This window comes from Fringilla coelebs, assembly GCF_963513975.1.
Source record: "Fringilla coelebs genome assembly, chromosome: 2".
In the NCBI taxonomy this organism is placed as follows: Eukaryota; Metazoa; Chordata; class Aves; order Passeriformes; family Fringillidae; genus Fringilla; species Fringilla coelebs.
In genome coordinates, this window is record NC_140029.1 from 95315879 (window position 1) to 95336057 (window position 20179).

At 43.6% G+C, this 20179-nt stretch overlaps 1 protein-coding gene across 1 annotated transcript; it reads right to left on the reverse strand.

Moving 5' to 3' along the window:
• Nucleotides 1-2456: 2456 nt before the first annotated feature.
• LOC311166507 (protein spire homolog 1-like) lies at nucleotides 2457-19579 on the reverse strand (the record flags this gene model as incomplete). Its single annotated transcript, XM_084226506.1, has 16 exons — nucleotides 2457-2628; nucleotides 3772-3914; nucleotides 4319-4346; nucleotides 5194-5258; nucleotides 6585-6716; nucleotides 7769-7917; nucleotides 8463-8538; nucleotides 10144-10268; nucleotides 10701-10836; nucleotides 11303-11374; nucleotides 13594-13755; nucleotides 16653-16718; nucleotides 17005-17130; nucleotides 17885-18049; nucleotides 18498-18529; nucleotides 19345-19579. The coding sequence occupies 16 exons, from the start codon at nucleotides 19577-19579 to the stop codon at nucleotides 2457-2459; spliced, it is 1884 nt and encodes a 627-aa protein (XP_084082632.1).
• Nucleotides 19580-20179: the final 600 nt, after the last annotated feature.

Genomic DNA, 20179 nt, shown 5'->3' on the forward strand with positions numbered 1-20179 from the left:
AGTGCCCTGGGTAAGGTTATTCAAGTAGGTTTGTACCAAGTGACCTCAGCCACTCCTCCTAAGGCTTCCCCTCCAGATGCTCCACCATCCTCCTTTGGAAATGTTCAAGGCCATCCTGGATAGGGCTTGGAGCAACCGGATCTAGGGGAAGGTGTCCCTGTCCATGGCAGAGGGTTGGAATGATATGTTCTTTAAGGTCCCTTCCAACCCAAGCCATTCTGTGATTCTATTGGAGCACATTTCCCCAGCTGGCTTCAAACAGCAAACACCAAACTACTCTGACAGCCACAACAAGTTACTGCAGTCAAGCCTCTCCCACCTCTCCCCTCCACCTAAAACCTCTTTTTGTGTTGCTGTGTGTCTGTTCCAGCTGTCTGACCCACATGCCCTCACCTTCCCCCTCAGCCTCCCTACTGCTGTCACCCAGGCCCTGTGTGCCAGTAGGACCTTCCCCAGCTTGGGGAAGTGCCACGGGAAGGATAAAAATAAATGAGGACGGTAAAATCGGGTTATTTTAGAGGCAAGTCCCTGTTATTTTTGAGGTAAATCCCTTATTTGTGAGGCAGCCCCATTTGCCGCCCCGGCTGTGGGCGGCGCGGCCCGCGGCTGCCTCCTGGCGGCCAGGAGGTGTCCCGCCTCAGCCGGGATGGGGACAGACCCGATGGCACTCGGGCACGGGGACAGAAGTTTTACCGCCGCTGTCCCGCGGCCACTGAGACCGCTGTGGTTGAGAGGAACGATGGGAACAGGGTTATATCCCATCAGCATGCTAGATCAGGGAAGGTCAGGCTGCCCCTTAGCAGAAACTCCCCCACTCACCTTTGCCTGTCTGCTCTGCAAGTGAGGGCATTTCACCACCCCTGTCATGGTCACAAAGCAGGGAAAGGCAGTGAACCAAGCCCCTGTGACCCCACAACAGATGTGCAAGAGAAGGAACCAAGAACTACCTTTGCTCCCCAGGTGAACTCAAGGTTACCTCAATGCCATATGCACACCTTCTCTCCCTGCTGCTGCACCCAGGCTCTGAGCAGCATTTTGGCCTTACACATTACTCCAAGCAGGCTGATCTCAGCTTATTTCTGGCTCTCTCTAAATTACCCCACTCAGCAAGTGTCTCAGAGTGCCTCATGCCCCTGGCTCCACACTGTGCCCATTGTGCCAACAAGCACACCTGTGGCTTGGCTGCCATTCCCTGCAGCCTGCAAGGAGCCCACCTGCCTGATAAGGATGTGCCTCCCAGCAGCACCAGCGATTGGCACATACAGGAGGGGACCTGGGCAGGCAGGCTGCACCCCTCCTAATTGAATGAAGGAAGAGGAACACTTGAACTTGCTCCAAAAGGAAGCTCAAGCTCCAGCTTCCCCACATTCATTTCCTTGCAGAGCTTGCCCAAACCTGCAGGGAGGCATCAGCTTGCAGACAGGCAGTTGGAAGGAAGCAGAGTCAGGCCAGTGCAAGGTACTGCTGGAGCTATTGACCATTCTCTGCAGTTCGGATGCAGACTTTGGGCTCAGCTTAAACATGTCTTTCTTCCCTCCTCCTCTATCTAGCACTGGCCCTTCCCAGCCATTATTTTCTTCAGTATGACTCACTCCAGCTACAGGTCCATTCAGCACTGTCTATCCAGGCCCTGCAAAACTCACCAAGGCAAACTCCATCAGACCCTTCCATACAGGCAGTTCCTGGGGATAAATAAATCTACTATCCAATATCTCATGTTTTGTTTTAAACACACACAAAAATCTATGGAATATTGCAGTAGTCCAGTTTATTCCAGGGCAAAGGCTTAAGGCCAAGACAATGAGCAAGAATCTCTCAAGAACAACTCTCTGCCCTTCAGGTGATGACAGCATTGAAAGGTACTTCTGTGAGATGCACAGAAAGGTCTGGTGCCAAAGCATGATAATGCACAGAAAAAAAATCAAAACAAGCTTCCTAATGCAAGTGGACATAGCAGCTATCACTGCCATTTTACATGCATCAAAGCCACGAGCTTTAAGTGCTATGAGTAGTAAGGAAGGACTGTATGCAAAATGCAGGGTGAAGTGATCACATAACTGAGAGCACTACTTTACAAGCCTCTCACATATAGGGGTTTTTGGTTAAAAGTTTTCCTGTACTCAGTACATTGGATGAAGTCTGCTCAGCAATGAATGCAAAAAGTGCCACAGAACAATGACAGCTGCAGGTGCAAAGAAAGAAATGCTAGAAGCATGATAATACTTCAACATTTATTTTCCCCAAGACACAGAAAGAATTACAACATTTCTAAACTCCACAAAGCTTTAGAATACTTCACAATACAGAAATGCTAACTGTGCTTCCTGCTTAGACTAACCAGCAGGGAGGTCTTTCATTCAGGCCTTTATGTCAGTAGGTGCATAAAGCTGTTCCATTTATTTCAGGTACGTAAGGAGTGACAGGAGAAATGTATGGGAGAATCATTCCAGTTTGGTTCAAGCCCAGGAAAATCTCCTGAGAGGGATGCTGTGCTGTTGACTGGAAGTCATATTCAAGAGGTATTGCTCACACCATGTACAGATGTCTGCAGTCAGCCAATTTGCCATGGTCCATGTGTAACAGCACAGGGGCTGTGCTAGGCCACGGGGCTCCAAAACAACAGGTACACTGGAGGGTCAAAGAAAAACAAAAGCAGGAAAGTTGACCCAGGTTTCTGTTAGAGGGCATGGTGCTCTTCCATCCTTCTCCCAGGCTGCTAAGAGATTTAGCCAAATGCATAGGTTCAAAAGAGCCATCAGCACCACTTAGGAAGGCTAAAAAGCACCAGAACAGCTGACAGCTTCTCTCTATGGACAGTGTATCAGCCAAAGGGCTAATGGATATCTGTGTCTGGTGCAAGGTTATGGCTGCATCCTTAGGCAGTAGAATTTTTTTTTTGCCATCCTGCAGTATGACAGTAATGCAGTCTCTCAGGCCTCTTCTGCAGCACTTGCATTAACAGCACAGACAAAACCACTGTCTGCCCCATGCAGTTAACTTCAGTAATGAACACTACTCCTGATTTTTGGCAACTGAAGTATCAGCCTTAGAACCAGAAAGGATTGTGTCTTTATTCTGGCTACATTAAAGAATATTTTCACAGGAAGAAAAAGAAGGTACCAGTTTGCCCAGTAGAAAATTTAACTGCTTTGGAAAGAAGAGAACATTCATGTTTCCAGTCCTGTGTATTGCACTGTTTTTGACAGTTCTGGGTCTTTATCACCCAGAACTGTCAAAAACTCTTTTTGGAATAGTTATTTTTCAGGGGACAAAAAGGAAAGGGTCTGTATGTACATGCAGGGATTGAGAAACCATTTGTGGCATCACTGTTCAGTCAGTTACACCTGAGCCACAAGTAGAATATTTTATGTCTAGGTAGAAAGGGGCTACTCCTGGGTTGTAGTGACAGACCTTCAGCTGTGAGGGACAGAACATGATGGGGTCTGGAAATTCTGATACTATGAAGCTATTGCAAGGAACCTTCTATGTCTGGGCTAATTACACACTTCTAAATCCATGTCACAAACCTGATAGTTAAAACAGAAAGTGCATTTCAGAACACCTACACTTCCTCCCTTTGGGTTATCTAAAATGCACAACACTTCCAAAGAACTGTGGACTAGTTAGACCAGTGGCTAAAACCAGCCATTCAACAGAGCATTCAGCTGACCAGCCCAATATTACATAGTGCTGTCTCCATGTTTGTAGCTTTGCATAAGTAAATGGTGACATCTTTCAAGGTAAAAATACAACAACACTGTCCCAGCTTACCCAAAATACTGCTGCTGTTCTATTTCATGTAGCAACTTGGAGCTCTTCTGTTCCTGAGTAGCTGGATCATCCTCTCCTGACAGCCTCAAAAATTTTAGGAATTGAAGTGGGAGATGTACACATGTTCTGTAGGGCATGGACATCTAGAATCACAACACAAGTCACCTGAGTTTTCAGGGAAACACATCCTCCTTCTTATCAGGACAATTTGCATGCCATGCAATTGATTTATTGGAGCACTTAAAAGGTAGACATTAATGCAGTGAACTTTCTGACCCATGTATAAATAGAGCCCAGTGTAATCCAAACCACTTTACACAGGATGAAAGAAAGAAGAACTAGAATTGTTTTAGCTGAGTATGACAAGAGATATCTGTGTCACCCTGTCTACTTTTACATGTCATACTATTCCCTCTTCTATTTTCTTAGAAACAAGCTAGAGAGTAGATTTGAGATATCAGTGGGATAAGCTTCTTATGACTAGGTGAGGAGGAGGGAAAGCAGAAAATGTAAAAATCCCATATGCTGTTGTAAAGACTAGACTTGCCTTAATGCAGCAGTCACAGCAGACAATCCTGAAAGACAAAAAGTCTCCAGCATTATCATTTGAGTAAAGCTCAGCAGCTACCAATATTGCAGCTACAAAGTAGCTAATTCCAAAGTAAGTCTGAATTCATTATTGTGGCAGAATCACTTGATGGCAAAGTGAACAAGCTGAGAACTCCACTATTCAGTTTGCCAGCTTTCCTATTTCTGGTAGTTTAAATCATCTGAAATGTATCAAAATCCATAGCTTCAAGGCTTTATCTGCAAATGCTCATTACACTTCACCCAGCACTACCACCAGACAGTTGCTCAATTTCCAGTGGTTGTTTACTTGCTGCTTATAATCAATTCAGTGCTTCCCAACTGCTTCAAATAGATTTAAGTGAGCCTTAATGAGCCTGAAGTTCCTCTCTCACTCTGCCATGAACAGAAAGCCTCTGACAAATAAGTGGATACAAGTAGGCTCAACTCCTTTCCCAGTCACAAGGTCTGGACTTCCTTTTTCAGTCCTTAACAGAAGATTCTGGTGTAGACTCTCTCTCAGAACCTGTTCAAGCCCTGGGCTGAAGTTAGAGAAAACGTTTAGAGCAAAACACAGAAGGTGATCTCAGAGAAACTAATTTAATGCTGGCACAGGAAATTCTGCTATTGCTGACTTAACACTAAGAGTTAAAACTGAGATACTACTTCAGAGACAAGATTTTCCACAACCTACACAGCTGTAGACACTTCAGCCTGGCTTGTGCAGTAAGGCAAAGCTGAAGGGCTCAGCAACCTGGTCCTATCCAGTAGTACAGCCAATGAATACTGAGAAATCTCAGCACTGTTCTTTCACTTTTTTCTCCCTCCTCATTCACTCCTTTTGTACCAGCTCACCTGCTGCAGAGGTAACATTTGTAAGGCCACTTAAGAAACATCTGCTTATGGCAGCTGAAACAGATCTGTGGAAAGGAAAGTTATTTGTGAATGCAAATAGGAAACATCTTTGTACCAACAGTATACACTGCCTGCCAAAAAGCAAGCACGTAAACAAACCTTCTAAAGGCTTTAGATTCATATACAATAACAGAGGTCCAATAAAGGATAGCAAAGACACAGGAATTAAAAGCTAAAAAGGCAAAAAAAATCTTATTTCTAGGCCAGTGTTTTTATAATGCAGAGGTTTGGGGCCACTGCCAGACAATAGGAGTTTAAAAAAAGGCTCTTGAGCAAACAATAGCTGTATTGTGCAAGAGTGTAACAGTAGCTAGTTAAGAGAGAAGGAAGAAGAGAGACATTCTTTGAGGTAGACTGCTGCAATCCCAAAGAGATTAAATCAGGGCAAATTTGAATTCAATCCTGAAGCAAAAAATGAGTCATAAGGAAGTTGATGAGTCGCTTGAACTTTATAAAAAAGAGCACATTCATACACAGCTGGCAGTCAGAAGTGATATTATCTTAAGAAGTAGAACTTGAGAAAGCTAAAAAAACAGCAGTGGGTAAGAAAGCCATTTTAGAATAGTCATAGAGCAGGCAAGTTAAAGCAGGGTCAGTAAGGTGAGAAGAAAACAAGGATTCAGTCTCAGGAGCATCAGATAGCTTATGGAAGTAGCATGGCTCTGCTAGTAGAACCTTTGACTCTGTCCATACTGCTAAATAAATGAGGGCAAAAAAGTGACCCAAAAGCCAAGAAACACAGACTTCCTCACATCTGTGTTGCAAAGGGCCTGAACTTAGAACATCTGCTCTGGAGGAGTGGTTGCCACACTCCCTCTAAAGGAGACTCGGGGATAAGGCAGAAATTGATAAATGTGAACAACCAACAGTCCTGAGCTATACAAGTCCTTCCCTGTCCCCCTCATTTCCCCCACTTCATGTCCACTTGGCAATGTGGTTTGAGTTAGCACAACTCTGGTGTGGGAGCCTGAGTCAAGTGCCTTTGTTTCACTGTTTAGGAATACCAAATCCCAGCTATTTACTGTGGGATTTCAGAGCTGATCAATGGTCATGGCAGTCAGCTCTCATTGCAAGGAAATCAGACAAGAAGCAACAAGCAAAAGCTGGGCTGGGCTGCTTTCTAGGCAATTTATACAGCTTAAGCTAGATTAGAAGCCATCAGTGCAGAAATACTAAAAGATTTTTCCAGCCCAGGGCCAAACTCAGATCAGCTGTTATGAACAGGATAAGCTGAGGCAGAGGGTGCCTCTGCAGTTCAGCACAGAGGGCCATGAAAACAGCCAGCTTTTGAAAAGGCAAGAGCAGCACAAAGAGAAGGAGGAGAAACGTACCTTTGCTCTTGGAAAGACACCATCACTACCTCCTTGGAAGAGGCCTTGCCCTTCGAGCACCATCACTGCATATCTGGTTCCAATCAGCTCAGCAATGGTTGGTGATGGCCACTTGGTAGAAAAGGGACAGTCCTGTTGAACGACAGAAGTTAAACATCAGATGAAGTTAAGAAAGCAGCTATTTGCGGAGGTCATCTCAAAACTGGGTCCCAAAGGATCAGGAGCATTTTTGTCAAAACCCTGTTTTGCTTGTGACCGGGAGTTTCAGGTGACTCTGACAATACCAGCAGAGAAACTACTACAGGCAGGTGAGTGGTTGCTACAGTTTTCAAGCAGATTCCAGAATGGATGCCACCCTAGCCTCTCTTGGATACAAAATTGCTTTCCACAGCACAACACTCCCTTGCCCTTCTCTTTCCCAAGACCCGCTGGCCACATACAAATGGAAGCTGCAGTCTCATCGTCAGCCAGGAGACAGCTGTGCTTTAATCCCCAACACACCTGCATCCCACACCACATTGCTGAACAAAGAGGCATCAGAGAGGTCAGTTACAGACTTGCCAAGGTGGGGCAAGGAGGGATGCAGAAGGAAAGAAAGAGACAAGGGCACAACACACCTTGTCAGGGCAGAACAGGGTGAGGCCATAATTCAGAGGGTTGCATGGAAGCACATAGACCCTAGTATTTCTCCCACAACCATCATTCAGAGCCTGATAACTTCAGTTCTACATATATTATACATTTAAAAGTCACTAATGCTGTGCTATCCACATTTTGTTAACTACTTATTGCCCTGTACTGCAGCTTAAAAGATACTTGTGAGCATATCAGAATCTAGAGAAAAGGAATGGACCTGAAGAAAACAGGATAGTTCCACTCTCAGTTACAGTTTGCTTGAGGAAGCCTTGGTGGACACTTTCAAGTAATATCGAGGTATTTCCCTCTTCTGGTATTAGAAACAACTTTATTTCATGTCATTGAAAGGGGGAAGCCACCACAAGGACATTACAACATCCAGCCTTAAGATGTCTCCAAGGAGAGAATAACATACCAACTTCAGATGGGTATCCCATATGTTCCAAGACAAAAACCACAGAGCATGCTTACTGCTTTCATGAGGATCAAGGTACAAGTCATTACCAGATATATCAGACCAGCATTGCTTGCTGACATGTTGGACTTACAAACTCCTTGCTTTGAAGGCCTCTCTCTAAAGATCTGGACCTTCCTCTGTAAGGAGGCAGCTGCCATTGGCCAGTGCTCATGAAACACTTAGGCTTAATGTCTCCTGGTGGGGGTGCAGTCAAAGGAGCAGTGCAATTTGCAGCAAGACCTGGGTAGGAAGAGAAAGTTTTAGGGTGCAGAAAACCCACTGTCAGTTCTAAATATTCACCCTGAGGACTGGACACTGAAAAGCACAACACTTCCTTCTGAAGGTAGCAAGGCTTACATCTCCTCCCCTCCAGCCCATCTGCTCAGATCACATAAAAAGCAGAGGTTACAGTAATTATGCTTGTCAGTAGGCACTGATGAGGCTTCATTAGCACCATTTAGTTTAATAAAATGAAGTGCTGCACTTTCTACTTGAATATTCAAACCACTCATTTAGCTTTTACTGCAAATTCCAAGTCAGGCCTTTGGGGACATGCAATCATTGTCTTGAAGCTGCAGGAGCTACACAAGCTTCAGTCAACTGCAGAGAAATTATCTTCTAAGGGCACCTCCCCGGACTCTTTATTTCATATTGGAACTTGTCCTGCAAAGTATCTTCAGGTGATTAAAGTATACATTGAGCCCAGCCAAAGGGTTTGGGAGCCCATCAGGCCACTGGCTGTGCTCTGTCCCCTGGTTTAGCTGCGCAGCCAGAAGTGCACTGACCTGTGCTGAAGCAGGATACTCCTGATGGCCTGCTGGAGGAAAGGCAGGTGCTGGCAGGCAGCTTGGGAGTGGTTTCCTGTAGACCAGAGGACAGAATGTTCACAATCTTCATGTAAGAGATACCAAGGCCACTTCATCAGAAGTACTGCTGCCTAACAAAACCCAGGATACCCACAGCTGATCAGAAATGTTCAAGGCTCAGCTGGAAGTCGAGGAGTGTAAAAACTCAGTGGGGTACATTTAGAAACTTTCTGTTTCTTCTTGAAATATAATTTCCCCTGCACTCCACAGCTAGGAAATCCCAGCCAAGCTACTGAAGTTTCCAATTCACCTGTTCTCTCTCTTGCCCAATGTCAATAGTGGATACTAGTACTAAAGTGGCATCTGTTCAGGAACCAACTTGGCATAATCATTCCCACACAACCCATGGAATACATTGGAGCCATTTTCTTGGCTCCAGCTCACACATAGCAACACTGAAGAACAGTTCAAGAGACTGTGACTAATCTGACTCATTAATTCAAATTGAATTCAATGCTTTATCTCAACAGCATTGTTTCTACCTTGTCTGGTAAAGCAAAAAAAACCCAAATTTGATTTTATTAGTCTCTATATGAAAGTCGTCCTAGTTCAGCAGTAATACATCAACCACAATACTGAACATTCCACCAAGTAGCTCAGACTGGGTAAATAAAGCTAAGATTTTCTTCTTTTATAATTCATATCTGTTTTCCTCAGTTAGGCAACTGCATTTCAGGCAGAAATATTTACAGAAAACAGATTCGTGTTTGTATGCCAGAGCATCTGTGCTAGACATGATGTGTTAGGGCTTAAGTTCTGTTCCACAGAATTTCAGAATATGCTCAGACTGAATCCCAGAACCAAGCAGTCAAGCTTTTCATGACAGAGCCAGGAGTTAAAGAACCAAAAGACTGTATTGTGGTTTACTGAAGAACAGTACTCCCAAAATAACTCCACAGACACACAAGTGGGAATTCACCCATCAAGTTCCCTCCTCAAAATACATCATTAAGTTTTCCTTCCATGAACTCACATAGCACATGAAATCAAAATACATCAATACATCCAGCATCAAATGCCTCACTGTGAGGTAAGAGTAGGAATATTCTGGTCCACATTGGCCAGACTCCCATGTTATTATAACTTCTGCAGGATCTAGTTTTAAGAGACCAGAGCAGGCTTCAGTTCTGTAGAATCATAGATTATCCTGAGCTGAGATCCACAAGGATCACCAAAGTTCAACACCTGCCCCTGCCCAGGACCACCCCAAGAGTCACACCATGTGCCTGAGAGCACAGTCCAAATGCCTCTTGAATTCTGTAGGCTTGGTGCTGTGACCATTTTGCTGGGAAGACAGTTCCAATGCCCAACCATCCTGCAGGTGAAAAACCTTTTCCTAATAACTAACTTAAACCTCCCCTGACTCAGCTTCAAGCCATTCCCTTGGCAGTCACGCCACAAACAGAAGTGTTTGAGAATGAAATGAGCTTCTGTAGAGGAAAGGACTTCAGTGAACCCAGAAGTACCACATTTGTTCACTTCTGAGACAAGGTTTCCTACAGCAGGATTGGTTCCTGCCCTTCCAGGCTAAGTATATGCTTGCAGCTCTAATTCCTGAAGTACGCATGTCTCTCTATAGTCCTTCCACCTAAAGCCTTACCTGAGCTCCTGCTCCCAGCTGCTGTGTTTTAGAGTTGGCAATTTTAAACTCGGTACTGGCATTTTGGAGATGTAAGAAATTGTCGCTTGGAGAGTTCAAGGCAGTATTTGATGCCACAAGCATTTCTGCAGGGGAGAGGGAGAACAAAAAACCCATACTCACAGACTAAATGAGATAGAGCTGGGACAAGAAAATGACAAATTTGGAACACATTGGAATTTAAGATTTAGCCAGGCTTTGTCCTGGTAGCTATATAATCTTTTATTCTTAGGTGATGGTCAAAGTCCTGTAATCTCACTTAGTGGACAGACAAATGGGGACATCCATAAAAAGAAGGGAAAGTTGAAATATCTTTTAAATCTTAATAAGCCACAAACAGCCACAATTTTTTAGAAATAATTATTCTCATGCCATATCATCTCTATCACACAAAATTTGTATTTCTCACCACCCCTCACATTAAAAATGCTATTGAAAAGATAAGTGGGATTTCATTTCCAAGGCCATCTATTACTTTTAGCCAATGCTTGCTTGCTAGGTCACTCTATAGCAGGTACCTTTGGGCCTGCTCCTCTTTTCCTGTGCTTCTGCTGCTGCTGCCCAAGGCTTCGGTGGTTGTTTTATTTCTGCCATGAGCTGTTCATGCCACCTGGGCTCCTGTGGCACACACTGTTTCAGCTTCACCTTCAACATCTGCAGGTAAAGCATAGCACCACAAAGAGCCATTGGACAGAGCAAGGAGACCAGTGGTGACAGAACAACTGCATCAGCAATGGCACAGTTTTACAAGTGCTTGTCAGCCAAGAGGGCCTTGCATATGAGACAACCTTCAGCACTATGCGTAGTGAAATACTTCAGCGACTCTCAAATTTGAAATCAAGAACTCCAGGAGCTCTTTCAAGACCAAAAAAATGTTTCAAATTAAAGAAGCAATGGAGGAAGTAGGAAGATTGATCATCTTTCTTCTACAAAGATGTCAATTCTCATTTTTCTAGTACCATGTTTGGCAGGAGGGTCAATTCAAATGTTAAGTATGGTTAACTCCCTCCCAAATACAAACCAGTCACTAAAATATTAGCTTTATATTGCTTCAAAATGTCCTGTTACCTCCAGAATTACCTTGTTTTGCTATCATCATATGCAGCACCAGGTCACCTACCGGCTCTAGGTTGAGAGGCTTGAGAGCAGCTACATCAGCTTTGGGGGCCCTGTGTTTTTGCTTGATGGTCACCTGAAAGAGCAGAAGTGATGCTTAAGAAATAGCTCTTTCTCTGCTTCTTATACATTCTGCCATTCTGTGGCACAGTGAATGATACAAATCAGGATTTGGGAACAGGGGAGATGGGGAAGGCAGTAAAAACCAAAACAAAACAAGCCCGAAACAAATAAAAATCCCCCCCAAAACAACAACAAAAAAACCCACCTTAAAAAAAAACCAAACAAAACCATAAACACCAAACAAATGCAAAACAAACAAACAACCCCCCAAAACAAAACAAGGAGATGGGAAGTGTGGAATAATGATGTTTCCTTATGTGGAGTTTTGGTAGGGAAAAATTTGCCCGCGGCAAACCAGAGGCAATCAGAAGTACTGTGCAGCCCTTAGAGGTTTGCACAAGGAGCACAAAGCCTTCTATCCCCAGCTGCTCTGAGAAGCAGCTAGAAAACACTGCACTCAGATATTAATGTCAGGCATGATCCCAACAAGCACCATGGTCATATCATATTCATCATATTCATCAGTTAAAGCTCAGCTCCAGGGAGGAGAGCAACTGAACGGGTTAACAAGGCTGTAACAGGAGCTGTAGCAGCAGGCAGCTGTATGCCTAAGCCAGAGTCCCAGAGACTGGCTTACAGCCCGACATAAACTAGGAACAATAGCAAGATAGAATTGCAGGGCAGATATTCATGTAAAGCATCAAGCCCTGTGCTTGCTGCATAGGGGAGAACTAACAGAAAAGTCAATTGCACATGCATGTCTTTAGCTGCCTTGTTCACTTATTCATATTTTGAGGCTATGCCATTTTCTTTCACTTGTGTGTACAACTTCAGAACACGTGGGAGTGCAGGTAGAACAACGCTACAGCTCCCCACAGTAGCTGTGCTTTCATTCATTTGCAAATTAGACCACTGTTTGCTAGAGAAGCTTTAAAATAGCTTTGCAGATGGGGAAATCCTCGTTTAAGAGCTTTCACAAAGACCTAAGCAGTAGCACTCTGCTTTCTTTCAGCATTTCTGACTACTACTCTTCAAACATATTTGTGTTTCTCGAAGACCAAATAAAAAGTTACTAAAAAGAAAAAAGGGAAAGAAAAAAAAAAGAAAAAAAAGAAAATCAAGACCCAGATCATCCTGCCACCTTGAGTTACAGTTCTGTACTGCATAGTGCATTGACACATAGTACATTGCAAGGAATATAAGCTAGTTATGATGCACTCTCTCCTTACCAATACTATTTATTTACATATCCATCAAGATACCATTTGCAAACACATGACATAGCATTACCTGGAGGCTGGAGCCAAAATCAAGCCAAGCAAGAGCCGGGATTTTGTAGAGGTGCATGTTTTAGCTGAAGCTTTTAAACCTGCTACACTCTAGCAGCACCAGCAAAGAGGGGGAAAAAGCTGATGTCTAGTGCAGTATGCAAAGTTTTCACTTTTTGTAATACCGCTCTTTATTACAAGAAGAGTTGTGTCTCATCTTCTGCCAAGACGTCTGTTTGCAAAGCACGCCAATGCCACAAGGCCTTGTGCCAATGTTTTAGATCTGCTCATCATTCCCAGCTCAAGCTGCAGCAAGCCTTTAGAGAGCATCACAAGCCTTTAGAGACATCCCAGACGTTTTTGTATCTGGTCATTTTCACCAACCAAGTGGTGAAGGTGGAAGTCTCTACCCCTCCCTGAGGGGCTCAACATTTTTTACCCTGACTAAATTCCTGTAGTAGCTGAGTGCACTGCCCAGAGACATCTGCCTTAGGCTATGCAGAGAACTGAATCAGAAGTGCATCTGCACTTGCATACACAGCACAGCATCTGGGAAGGCAAGATTCCAGGTGCAGCTCAGCTAAAGGAGCCTGGAAGGACACAAGTGTCCAAGGTGGAAAGCACAAGGCAGCAAGAGTGTGTTCCATGAAATTGTTGTGTGCAGGGCAGAATAACTGCTGCAGGGAAGTGAGTGGTTGACCCTGGAGGGAGAAGAGGTTTACTGTTCTGATTCATGAAACCATGGCTACTCCTGACGTAAAAAATTACTGGAAGTTAAGTACTTGGGTAGACAAACAGGGTGATCTAATGTTGAACTGCAGCTAACAGGGAGCCCCAGACACTTCTGGACTTCGATGTACCTTTGAAAAAGACACACCTTTGGAGAAGAGGTCTTAACACATGCTGCTCAGAAATAAAGTAGAGCGGATGTTTCCAAAGTTGTCTGCAGACTGCAGTCACTCACCTTCCGCAGGGTGTACCTCTTGTGCTGAATGTCATCCAAAAGCAGCTCATAGGGAGAGCGAACACGTTCCTTTGGGGACACGCAATGCCGTGGTCGCTCAGTGGCCTTGCGCAGCCTCACACCAGCCTGCAGCTCACAGATGACACCGGGCCACAGGGATGCCTTGGAGAAACCAGCAAGGGCCAAGTCAGTAGCTGGCTAGAACTCGCAGAGCAGCATCCCCTCCCTCCATGTAACAGGGCACACTTAGTGGCTGAAGTCATTCAGAAACACAGAATTGTGTCCTTAACATGTCCTTCTACACACTTCCAGATCAGGGTGCAGTACCAAAGCAGAGAATTGCTTTTATATGCAGAAGTTAATTTACAACAAGGAAACTTGTAGCTGGCTCACCAGGCTCATTCCCAAAATTTGTCATTAACTTTATGGATGTACTTCAGCAAAATACAGCTTTTGGTGCCAGGTAAATAAATAGACCCATTTTCTTTCTGCAAGTGCTCCAGGTGCCAAAGTATTTTCATATTAGTGGTTCCTAGGAAACACTGGGAATGAAATCCCAAATCTTACCATTATAATCCTCCAAATTTTCAGAAAACCAAGAGTTGAAGTGTACAGAAACAAAAGAAGACAAGTAGGCAAGGGATCTCATACTTGACAGCAGCATAGGTTAGCAGTCTCAGCCTAGAGACACAAGCTAAAAACCCTGACATCTGCTCATCCTGTTTCTGTACTAGCATCTGAAGGTGTTCAGGCATGCAGTATAACCCAACAAAAGCTAAAGACAGGAAAAAAAAGTAATCAACTCAATAGAATGTTTAGACAACATTGTAATGGAAACACTAAATCAACAGCTTATCTGGATCCCAGTGGCAAATTGAGTAAGAACAAGTCATTGTATTATAAACAGTGAAAGGGAAGAAAAACATTTTAGAAAATTGCCTCAGAACAAAGTATATGACTTAGGCTTCTCTCTGTTTTCTACTTACAGCATGAAGCATCTTCTCCCTACTTATCCCTTCAGATATCTTGGTATAATTACAGAAGAGTCTTATGCAAGCTGTGACTGATGGCTGCCCTCAAGAAGACAGATATTTTTGTTGGATTGTTTTAGCCAGGATTTGGTAGTCATACCTCAACTTGAGAAAACTAGAACTCTCAAAGTATGACCAAACACTTGCCATATCTCCTAGGCTACATTTAATACTGTGTGGAAGAACACACAAAAATGTCTGGACAAACTCATCAGTACTAGAGACTTTCAAAATTGCTTACCCCAAGACATTTGGACTTTATAGAGTTGTATTTCACATGGTGACTGAACTTGACTGAGAGAGATGACCTGACTTAGAGAGACTTCTGTACTGTAATACTGCCCCATTAGTTTGGGGACAAGAATTGCCTTCAGCTGACCATTTCATAGCAACTTACACACCCAAAACATTTTTCAGATGTTGGTGACATCATTATCACTCATGCTTTTATTTCCCTTCTGACTGGATCACTGCAATTACTCTATTTTTGCCATCTGATGTATTGTCAAAAGCCACCTGAACTTTCCACAACCTATGAAGTACAACATAAAATGCTACAACACTATAAAACCCATTACCTTGAGTTCAAACAGGTGAGTGCTAAGACAGCTGTTTTTCTAATAGGTCCCACAGCTTAGATTTCAAGGTGAACATCAACTTGGGACATGTAAGCTCTGCTGAAACTGTACAACACTGCACACTGTCAGGCTGCGGTCTGCATTTCAGAAGATCTGTTTTGTATCAGTCAGCATGAAAAAGTGTGGTCCATAGAGCACATTACCTGCTTAGCACCACTCAAGACATCAGCTCTAACCTGTGGGACCCCAGAGAAGCTGGCCTCCTGGTTATTTTAAACTTAAGAGACTGTCAGAGCAATGCAATCAGCTGGTGCTCAGGGACTTGGAAACTAGAGGCAGAGCATTCACAACAGACATCCAGCTTTTGGAATTCATGCCTCCTGAAGGAGCAGAGGCCAAATACACTGGCCTTCAGGCCACACGGCAAAGCCCATGTATTTATTCATGTATTCCCTGCAGAAAAGAGCTATAGCAGTTGATGAGTTTGTGGTTTGAGATAGCTTGCCAGTTTATTTTAATAGATCACAAAATTGAGAATATGCCCAAACACACATTTCACAAACATTTTCATACGAATAGTTTGAGCATGCTTCAAAGCAAGTGCTATTTAGACAAAGGGAGTGAGTCCACAAGTCTCTCGGGGCTTGCTGTTTGTCTCCACAGACTCCAGACTACAGAGCATTTGTTTATGCTGGGCAGAGCTCCAGCCTGAAGAGCTATTTGTTTCTGATTGAGCCCCGACTGTGTAGGGCCTTGAAAAAAGCACAGTAAGTTGCCTTCCCTGCCGCAAAAACACAGTGCAACATCTGTGGAAGCACAGAAGACAAAAACAAGAAAGGCAGTGCACAGAAGGTAGGAGTGACATCTCCTCACCCTCTTTCACTCCTTTATTTGAGCTGCTGGAGCTGCACAATCACAAAGATGGACAGTGCTACTGGTCTTCAGTCCCTGCCAGTCCTGGCCAAGAGAGATCCCACATAATAACAGTGAACTAGTTCCCCCCAGGACTATCAACAACAGAAGAGTTTTCCGGGAATTTTCAGTCCAGCTATGAGAAAGGAGCAGATTGCTTTTGGCAGGTGTCAGTTCCTGCCAAGAGCTAGAATTTGGGGCTCATTTGTGGGAAGAAACAGCCTGCATAACTACTTGTGGGCATTTACTCCAAAGACTGCCTCCAACTTCATTTTTAGAAGTGGTTTAAGTTGTACCACAAAGACAATCTTTGGGTAGAATAAAAGCCCACGTGAGGTTGACATATGAAATAGTTTAACTTCAAGTTCACTCCCCAGCTTGTTTTGCAAACAAGTCTTTAACTACTAAGGCTCCTGAACAACCTAAGTAGCTCAATTTGTGTTCATGCTCTAATTTTCATAGAAGAATCAATGGAAAGCCTCAGAGACGCTGACCAAAAACACCCAGTCCCCCATAATGAAGAAAATAAATCTCTTACACCATGGGTTTTCTTCTTTTGAATGGGATTTTCCACCCAATCTTCCACATCCATTTTTCTCAGTCTCTGAGAAAAGCAAGCATATGAGGTCATCACTCTACACTCCTCAGTGATTTCCTATCTATCCAGCATAAATTACTAATGTTTATCTGAAAAGACAAGAAGCTCCAAACACTTAAACTTTTAAATGCTACAATAAATAAAAATGGTTCAGAGACAGCAGCTATTCACATTGTGAAAACAGAACTCCACCCAGGTGCTCCATTTCTAGTGCAATGAGAAGGTTACTTTAAAACTTGGTGAGCGTGTGAAGGTACAGGGAATGGCAGCTAATGGGTAATCCTAAACGTACTTCTTTGGAGGTCTGGATGATGGTCACAAGCTTCTGTAGTTCCATATAGTCAGTAAACAGATTCTTACAGGTCATTTCATAATGGCTGGTAGCCTCAGAAGGCCTGGACAAGTGCTCCTCACAGGCCTGAAAGAAGTGCAGCTATTTAAAAAAGATCTTGAAGTTTTAAGAAAACAACATGGTAGGATGGAATAAAGCAAGATTCTGTTTCCTCAATCCATGGTTAAAAATCATCTTCTTCACTGCCGCTTTATATTTTTTTTTTCTATTGCAGATACAAAGGAACAAAGAAGGAAGATAGTCAATCTTTTATGTACAATAATGGAAGTAGCTGTGTAATTTGTTTAGCTTGTTTTCCATAAGGTGTGCTTTGAAACAAGCACCTGAAAGGGAAAGCCTCCAGTTCAAAAAACAACAACCCACAGCAGATGGAGTCATTTGTGCTGTTCTTTTTCCCTGTCCTGATCAGATAGAGGGATGCAAAGTTTCTCATATCTTTTAATTATGGCTGAGAGAAAAATATCTGTTTGAGTTGAGACATTCAAATCCCAGCCTTTGCAGAAGCCAAATACTATGGAAAGGGAGTTTCTCAATATTCATAGTGTTCTAGGTATTGAATTTGGAGACAGTGTACAGAAGGACTTTGTAGACATAGCTGTGGGAGAGCTGTACTCAGTCTTCCTTAATTATTTTCCATGGGCACTTAGAAATATCTTAAATGGTTTTACCTTTTCCCTCTGATGGGAAAGCCAATGTTCCCTCTCTATCCTCCAACAGCCCACCCAGCTTTTTCCCAGAAATGGTCTTGCCTCTTGGTCAACAGCACTGTTCCATCAACTCCTCTAAAGCTACAATATTTACTAAGGGGGAAGGAGGGAACCTTGATAACATCCTGCAGGGTGAGGGGTGGTTTTGTTGCCTTGTCGTCCAGCTTCAGCATGAGGCACAGCAGTTTCTCCAAAGGATCGCTCAGTTCTCGCTCCACTTGGCTGTCGATTCCCCAGTCCAGGGCTTCATAGATCACTCCTCCCAAGTACTCCAACAGCTGCAGAGAGAGACCAAGGAAGCCATATAGCACAAAGCTCTGTGGAGAACATCACAGCTCTTATTTTCCAGCTGTGTGTGCATACTCCTTTACTCCTGAGGACTGAGAGCATCTCTCAGGATGAGAAATATCCCCATTAAAGCTGGTTTAAAGTTTTTAAATGGCCTTAACTGGCACCCCTAAGATATATGTCATTAGGTCAACAAGACTGTGGCCTATGCCACAGTTGACAGCATCTGTGCACATTGCTTACCAGTCCCATTATTTTACTTGGGTTCAGTCCAAGCATTTTGTTTCCCTTTCCAGGCTGCAGGGGAGTCACTCTCACAGGCCACAGCAAATTCAAGCACCTTGATAATTTCCCAAGACATTTGCATCTCCTGAGCAGGCCTTCTACTACAACAGGATTGTATCCGCACACACAACGAATGTAAACACACAGGCTTACCTTGTCCTCTGACTGCTGAATGCTGCCAACATCTGAAAGGGAAAAACAAGGATCAGGGAGAAACACAGCTGTGCAGGCATTGATAAACAGTTTTAGAGCCCTTTTCAAGAGAGGGGAACAGGACACATTGTTTGTAATAAGGTAACTAACTCCTCTGACTAAAGTCAGTCCTACCTGGGGAAAGTAGACCTGTATTTGGGAGTCCCAGAAAACACCCTGGGAGACTTATGTTATGGTGAGCATTAGCCCAAAGTAACAGCTACTGCATTTTTTTGTTTGCTAATTGATATTCAGCCTCCAGGGGAGGCACAGGATCTTTATTCTTTACTACCCACTCTAGTCCCTGAAGAGTTAGCCTAGCACTGACCTCTGCTGCAGCTCAACCTAGTTCTACATAACACAGAGTTATTACCACTTGCTGGGCTGCACAGTGACCAAAAAAAGGGAAAGTACCAATCATAAATCTGCTGTGAGAGCTACCATAACAAAGGAACCATACACTGGAAGATGAACAGGGCAGTACATATAACAAAGCCTCAGACTATTTCAAATAACATAAGTGGTAGAAGGCTTTCATCACAGCTATTCCCTAGAATCAAATGGCTCAATAGAGCACTATTAGAGAATTTAGCAGGTCATGCATCTGTATTATCACTCATCTACAGTCCTCTGAAATGAAGTATAGGCAGGAGAACAGCTTCATGACAACATACACAGAAAAAAAAAAAAGGGGAAAAGCAAAACAAAAAAAAAGCAGAGGAAAAGAAATTTCCTCTAGTTTGTCCTCACATTTCAGCCTGCTATGGAAAAAAAACCCCTTGGCATCGGCAGATACCTATGCCCTTACCAGACCTGTGGTAGACTTTGAAGGAAGCAGTACCATCAGCATGGATAAAGATGCTCTCAGAACCCTTTACAAACACAGAACGGAGTGGTGGGCCGTGGGCTAACTGCTCTGCTTTTCTGCAACACTGAAAGCAGATAGCCCAGGCTTGCTCCTCACTTAAAGGATGATCAAAACACCTCAGAAGCTCAGCTAGAGACACCTTTGCGATCCTCTGCTCACACCCTGGAGGCTCCATTTTTCCTTTCACCTCTAACCTCCACTTTTAGCCTAGGGAGCTTAAAACTTCCTTTCCCAGGCTGGGCAAGCCCTCACAGCAGCTTTTTATTTGTTCTAGCTCTTGGTTTGCTCTTATCTCTCTTCCCTACAGGTGCAACCATTAATGCCAACTTTTGGTCTGTCTTTTTAAAGGCACATGACTTTATCTGTACTTGTACAAGATTTCTTAAAAAAACAGAGTAAATGTACAACAAAATGGAATCAAGAGAAAGTAAGAGTGTACAAAAACTGTGCTAAATTTAACTCCCTTGTTTCTCACAAATATATTAATTGTACCAAGGTTTGCAAGTAGGAGAAGAGTACATTCAGCTTCAGGCAGGGAGGGGAAGAGGCAGGAAATGTCTTGTACTTGGGGGAGGAGAACTCAGAACATTACAAAAATCATTTTGATAGGAAACTATTCCAACAGCACTAATAAATTACAGCAATCAACTCCATGGGGCACCTGCTGTGGCCCCCTCCCATAGCAAATTCTAACAGTAGGGGCTGTGAGCATGGAGTGATTGGGATGGCCAGGAGGGTACCTGGGGCATGGGCAGCAAGGCCGTTCCTTGCCCAG